We start from the raw sequence: 7035 nt of genomic DNA, 5'->3' as shown, positions 1-7035 counted from the left end.
TTGATCTTCTCTGGGTTCTCCTCAATGCCGTGTTCGGAGATGAGGAAGTCGATTAGCTTTCCGGCCGGGACACTGAAGACGCATTTTTCCGGGTTAAGCTTGACCTTGTATTCGTGGAGGTTGGCGACGGTTTCCTTCAAATCGTCGAGGAGCGTGGGGTGCTTCTTGGTCTTCACCACCATGTCGTCCACGTATACGAGGATATTGCGGCCGAGTTGCGGCTGCAGGCATTTATGCATGCAGCGCTGGAAGGTGGCGCCGGCGTTCTTCAAGCCGAACGACATGGTGATGTAGCAATACTCCCAAAAGGGCGTGATGAAGGATGTCTTCAGGGTGTCGGCCGGGTCCAGCTTCATCTGGTGGTAGCCGGAGTAAGCGTCCAGGAAGGACAGGAGCTCACACTCGGCGGTCGAGTCGATGACTTGGTCGATCCACGGGAGGGCGAAGGGATCCTTGGGACAGGCCATGTTGAGGCTGGTGTAGTCGATACACATACGCCAGGTCTTGTTCTTCTTCAGTACGAGGACTGAATTGGCCAGTCACTCGGGGTGAAACACTTCCATTATGAAGCTGGCCGCCAAAAGCTTGGCGACCTCTTCACCAATGGTCCTTCTCTTCTCTTCGGAAAATCTTCGTAGGTGTTGACGGATAGGCTTGGCGTCCTTGCGAACGTGAAGTTTGTGCTCGGCGTACTTCCTCGGGATACCCAGCATGTCCTTGGGGGTCCATGCGAAGATATCCCGATTCTCATGGAGGAAGTCGATGAGCTCACCTTCCTATTTGCTGTCGAAGCAGGCGCCTATGACAACGTACTTGCTGCAGCTGGGGTCTTTTGGGTTGAGCTTCACTTTCTTGGTCTCCTTGGAGGGCTTGAAGGCGGCCTCTTTGGCCGGGTCCGGGGTCGGGATCAACACGGCGGAGGCCTTGCCTGCCAGGGCGACGATCCGGTCGAGCTGGCGCCGCTCCTCGGGAATGTCAAGCGACTCTGCCAACTTGGCGCCGTCTCGGGCGCACTCTAGGGACTTGTGGTAATCGCCGATGATGGTGATGAGGACCTTGGGACCCGACATCTTCATCTGCAGGTACGCGTAGTGGGGAACCACCATGAACTTGGCGAGCGCGGGCCAGCCCAGCAACGCGTGATACGCGTTGGACAGATCCACCACCTCGAACCAGATCGGTTCGTGCCGGAAGTGGCTGCTGTCACCGAGCAGGACATCTAGCCAGACCCGGCCAATGGGGGAGGAGGAGATGCCGGGCACGATGCCGTGGAAGATCGTTCGGGTCGGCTCCAGGTCCTCGACCTTGAGGCCGAGCTTGGTCATCGTGTCATGGTAGAGGATGTTGATGCTGCTGCCGCCGTCGACGAGGACTCAGGAGAACTTGCATGTGGGCCGCGCGACGATGGTGGGGTTGAGGATGAGGGCGTAAACACCCGGACTCAGCATGACTACCAGGTGATCCTCCCGGGTCCAGGTGATCGGGCGATCCGACCAATGCATGAACTCCGGCTTGGCCGGGACGACAGTGTTCACCTCCTGCCAAAGGAGGCACTCCTTGCGCTTGTCGTCGCCAAGGCTGGTGAAGACGACGTAGACTGCGTTCTGGTCCGAGTAGGCGTCGTCGCGCATCGCGCCGCCAGCTAGAGGCAGCGGTGGAGGCGGAGGCGGCTGCCCCGCGCCTGGAGCCGGAGCCGGAGGGGGCGGGACGTCGCCCCTCATGGTGCGCTTGGTGATGGTGCACTGCCAAAGTGTGTGCATGGAGGGTTTTGCGCCACTGTGGTGCTTGCAGGGGGCGTCGAGCATCTGCTCGAAGCTCATGACAGGTTGCCTTGCCGTCTTGCCGGTTTGCCGGCGCTTCGCCGCCGGGTCCGCCGCAGGCTCGGTGGCCGCAACGAGCCGGTTGTCTTGACGCGGCGCCGGCTGGTCGGCCTTGCGCTTGTTGTTCTGGTGATGCTGCTGCCAGCTACTTTCGTCGGCCGGCTTCGGAGGGGCAACCGGCTTCGCCTTGCCGGCTTCATCCAGTGCCACCTTGATCTTCATGGCGGAGTCGGCGTTGGCCTACTTATCCGCCGTCACCATGAGCGCGGACATGGTCGCCAGCTCGGAGCATGAGAGCTTGTGCTTGAGGAGGGTGTCGTCTCGGCACCCACTGACGAAGTACTGGATCACCTGGACTTCACGGACGCCCTCGCAGCTATTCCGGAGCTCGGTCCAGCATGCGAGGAACTCGCGACCGGTCTCCGTAGGCCCTTGCACGCACATGGCGAGCTGGCTGGGTCGGCCGATCGCTTGTAGGTCCCCGTGAAGTTGCAGACGAAGGCTTCCTCGAAGTCCACCCACGTGTTGATGCTGCCCATCGGCAGGCTGTTCAACCACGTGCGGGCCGACCCTTGGAGCATGAGCGGTGCGTAGCGCACGGCGAGACGACGATTGGCATCGGTGATGCCAATGGCCGTGGTGTAGTCGGTGAGCCAGTCTTCTGGCTTCACCATCCCGTTGTACTTGGGGGTGTCGCAGGGGAGCATGGATCCTTTGGGGAAGGGCTCCTCCCGGATGCGCGGGCCGATGCACCCCGGCCCGATAGCACCGCTCTCCTCCACCTCTAGGGAGCGAGCGAGCTGATCGAGGCGGTGGTGAGCGTCTGTGTCGTCGATGGCGCGTGGGCTGAGTCGACTTGTGGCCAGGCCATGGGGAGCCGTGTCGGTTGGAGTCGGACGCCGGCCATGCAGGCCGGGTCTGCGCTGGATCTCTAGGACAGGCTCGTCGCCCAATCCGCTAGCGGCTGTAGCGGCCGGGTCGCGCCGAGTCCGGGCTTGGCCGGAGTGCGCCTTGCCGGGTGGCAAGGAAGCGGTGTGCAGAAGTTCGCCGGGCCCGCCAAGGTGGGTGGAGCAGGATCCCGCCAGCTCGGCGAGCTGGTTGAGGTGGTCCTGCTGGAGTGTTGGCGGCGTGGAGGAGTTTCCGCATCCGCCCGATGCGCTCTTTCACCTCCTCACCCGCGAGCTGATCCAGGCCAGCTGCGGATGCCTGGGCAACACGCATGTTCTTCACTGGGGTCTCGTAGACAGTTGGGACGGCGCTGAGGGCCCGGACGATCGCTCCTCACCGGGCACGCACATCGGCGACCCGGCTTAGTTTGGCCGCGGTGGGCGTGAATTCGTAGGTGGCATCACGCTGCAGCTAAGCGGCGTATAGGCGACGTTGAGTGGCGGCGAGCGTCTCGGACAGGTCCAGCATCTGCTGGCGCCTTTCCTCGAGCAGGGTTCGGGCCTCAGCAACGTTGGTGGCGTCGATGTCGGTGCCTATGGGGATGCGGAGGCTCTGCATCGCGGCGCGCAATGGATAGGACGACTCGATCCGATCCGCTATGGCCCTGGCTTCGGCAGCCTTCCTCGTCTTGCTCGACGAGGAGGAGGCGCTGTCACCGGTGAGGAAGACCTCAACATGGACGTCCATTGCCTCGGCGAAAACGCCGCCGCCAAGGGAGAGGGGAGAGTCAGAGTAGCTAAGCACCTCGCTGGGGTACTTGTCAGCCGCGAACGCATCGTTGATGCGCATCGCGGTGAAGGAGGTGGCAAGCGCGCCGACGACGTCGTCCGCCAGCGCAACGGACTCGTCGGTGTAGGAGAAGGGCCCCGTCTGAAGCATGCTCCCGGCCAGCTCCTCGAGCTGCCCCACGGTGGGCGCCAACTGTCGTGGTGGGCGCACAGCAGATGCTAAGGGATGGCTAAAGAGAGGAGGAGGCTCGAGGGCGCTGGTGGACTCCAAAGGCGGGGATGGCATCAGCGGACGTGGGACGCCGGACATACCCAGGTTCAGGGCTCTCCGGAGAGATAATACCCCTAGTCCTGCGGAGTGTAGTTAGATGATCAATAGTACAATGTTGCTCCTGGAGCTGTATGGTGGAGGAAGGAAGCTGGCCGAGGCTTGGGCTGCTCCTTCTCTCCGGTGTTGCTGTTTTGTGGCTAGTCCTATGCTTACTTGCTTTTCTCTCGTATGTGTTTTCTACTTGCCCTCTCGCTGGCTCCCCATATGATCGTGGGCTCCCGGGCGGTTTTATAGTCCAACCCCCCGGGGGTACAATGGTAATGTTATAAGTCGGTGGGTCCGTATTGTCGGTGTCCGGGGACCTGGGCTGGGTCCCGCTGAGGGCTTGTGATTTGCCGGGTTCTCCTATGTGTGGGCTCCGCATGCCTAGGGGAGTTGTGCACCGTCTTGTCGATCGTCAGGGCGTGGGTGAGTCGAGTCACGTAAAGTGCTCTCCGTCAGGTTGCCGCTTGTTGTCGTCAGCGGTGAAGGCGGGGGCACTGTAGCCACGCCGGCCCTAGTCAGCGGGTAGGTGAGGGGCACTGTTGCCACATTCCTGCTGACCAGAGGCATGGGCGAGGCACTGTTGCCTCGGTCATCGTTGATTTAAGTCTCGTCCCCATCATACGGTCTGGATGGGACGGGAGTTGACCCGCGGCTGGATTGCGTAGCACGCCACGAGTGGCGCTGGCTTGTTGAGGAGGCTTTGGTCGTGTTGGGTTCGGCTGTCTTGCGCTAGTTGCTGGGGTTGAGTCGACATGTCTTGCCGGGTCGGCTAGTCTGGCCGGCTTGCGGGGCTTGGCCGGGTCGAGCGACCCGGCCAAGCACGTGCCGGTATTGAGGGGCGGTGCCAACCCCGTTGTTTTTTGAAGAGGATCCGGATTCCGTTGCCTGCCCGGGGTCCATCCCCCCGACATGAGGACTGCATCGTCCGCGTGCTAGTGACCAGGGTCACGGTGAAGAAGATAGGAGAGATCAAACCGCTCTTGGACCCTTGGGTTCATGTAATGATGTTACTAGTTGAGTCGAGAATGGTCTTGAATGAACTTGCCATGCTAGCCGGTGTGATGGCGTTGCACCGATCAATGAGTTCCTCCACCATGTCATCATTCAGATCGGGGCAAGAATAACAGGGTCGTTACTGGCCTGTTCCCTCCATGGAGAAGACTATCGAACAATGACAGAAGGAAGGGTGAAGGCAAATCGAGGAGGGAGGAAGAGCGTGCGACAGCAGTTCCAAATCAGTAGGGAAAGGCGAAGAGTCGGTGGATGGTTGCCATGGTACACGAAGTGACACCCTGGCCTACATAGACGTCCATTCAGAAATTTTGTAAAAGGACTCGTCGTCATCTTACTGACATGTTGGAACGGGACCACATGTCAACTAAGAGGCTAGTGGGGAGCGGACCATTGCCACAGAGGTGACACAGTGATGACAAGGCAGTCCTGTCAGACCTAGCGCCCACGCGGGATGGCTTCCGTCCCCCACACGAGCGAAGCCAATTCGCACCCCCACACGGTTGGTTCGCCACGCCGCTAGGCCAACTCTAGTGCGTGCAGCTCGGATGCGCACTCACTCAGCCCCCTTTCCCTCGACGCCCCGGAGCTAGCCAACCACGGCTACGTGTTTTGCGCACCCGGCGGACGGATTTGGAGCAGATCCGATCAGGCTTGAGCTCGCCCGGTAGTGTGACGCCGCGCCGCGCCATGGACTGGCCAGGCATTGGGCCAGAAGCCCCCGGCGAGGCCGGAAGGCCGCATACAGGCAGTGACTCCTCCTCTAGCCGCTCAGATCTACACCGTCGGCGGTCCCCGGTAGATACATGAATGGCGGTCGGCCGGGTTCGGTGCTGGCCCAAAAGCTCGTCGGCGCACCATTGCCGCTCATTACATGCGACGACTGCCCAAAGAAGGTCTTGCGCCGCGTGTCTACAACGCTGGAACATCTCGGATGGGTGTACATCAAGTGCTCAACCGATGGGGTATGTGCAACTTTAGCTTCGGTTGTGCTCTCGGATTAGACTAGTTGTGCTAACTGAAATTTTATTGTGTAGAGTGGATGCAAGTTTTGGTATTGGGAAGAAGAGTACATCGATATATTGATAGAGCGCAATTCAGTAGATGTTCTAGCACTTTTAGCTAGCATAGAGGCTAGAGATGAGACTAGTGCACTTGTTGATAGAATAGAGGCTAGACATGAGATTAGATGCGAGGAAGCAACATCTACTTCTTTACAGTCGAGAAAGAAAACAGCATGCAAGATCGAGCCTCTGTAGATCAACAATGAATGCATCAAGAAGGCACTAATCCAACTTACAACAGCAGTCATGGAAGTTGGATATCTTCTAAAATGTATTCTTGTGGTTCTTATTTTCTTTGGTCTTGCTTTTCTAGTCAAATTTTGGAGATGTATTTCCATGTACCAAAAATCAATGATGGAAAAAAGACATGTGTTTGGAAAGAAAAATGTACGCGCCAAGGATGCGTCCGTGCGTTGGGCATACGACCACCACATCCGAGAAATGGCTCGGACACGACCCCATTGCCCTAGCCAAACAGTCAGAATCCGGCAAAACATAGGTTCGTTTGGGGTTGTGCATTGGAGTTGGCCTTACAAGTGGGAGCGCAATGGAGGAAACCGACTATCGGCAAACCCCGACCTCGCCCGTCGTGTGATGGCTGAGTTAGAGAAACAAGGAGGTTGAAGAGATAGCTGTAGCACGGACTCCAAGAAATATGGTGTCAGTTGGAAGTCGTGCTGGTGGCGTGTGCCGTACTCCTCGATTTAAATGCTTGTTCTGGCCCATGCCACCCTACTATATATCGAGGATTCGAGGTGCTCGTTACGTACAACGAACACATTAACATATGGCCCACCTCACACTATGGCCAAATTCCCTAGAGTCTGTGCTAGGTTAAAAAGTGTTCTTTGTGAGGATGGGTGGCTGGTCTCAAGTTTAAAACTTGTTGGATTACGTATACGTAGATGTAGAGATAGTGCAACAGCTTTGTAAGTTTGAACCCAAACATCAGAATGCAATTTCTGCTGGACTCATCCGATGACCTAGGATGATGGGATTCTGAAAGTGCGTTATATCGACTAGAGGGTTTGAATAGGCGATTTTTACAAATTCGTCACTGAGGAATTTCACAGTGAGGAAATTCCTAAATCACGAACAACTAGCAGCGGAATAAATACTCAGAAGTAAGCATAACAAAGCAGTAGCAC

At 58.0% G+C, this 7035-nt stretch overlaps 1 protein-coding gene across 1 annotated transcript; it reads right to left on the bottom strand.

Moving 5' to 3' along the window:
- Positions 1-776: 776 nt before the first annotated feature.
- LOC147990519 (uncharacterized) lies at positions 777-1325 on the bottom strand. Its single transcript, XM_087538266.1, has one exon. It carries the CDS (start codon positions 1323-1325, stop codon positions 777-779), a length of 549 nt encoding a protein of 182 aa, XP_087394392.1.
- Between the last annotated feature and the right edge of the window lie 5710 nt (positions 1326-7035).

Source organism: Triticum urartu, chromosome 1A, assembly GCF_056163025.1.
Source record: "Triticum urartu cultivar PI428250 chromosome 1A, HENAU_Tu73, whole genome shotgun sequence".
Lineage (NCBI taxonomy): Eukaryota > Viridiplantae > Streptophyta > Magnoliopsida > Poales > Poaceae > Triticum > Triticum urartu.
The sequence above is the reverse complement of the archived record's forward strand: the minus strand, read 5'-3'. Positions and strand labels throughout refer to the sequence as shown.

Bases quoted from the DNA above. Each gene is read 5' to 3' on its own strand.
- LOC147990519 (XM_087538266.1), bottom strand. From the start codon at position 1,325: ATGACCAAGCTCGGCCTCAAGGTCGAGGACCTGGAGCCGACCCGAACG.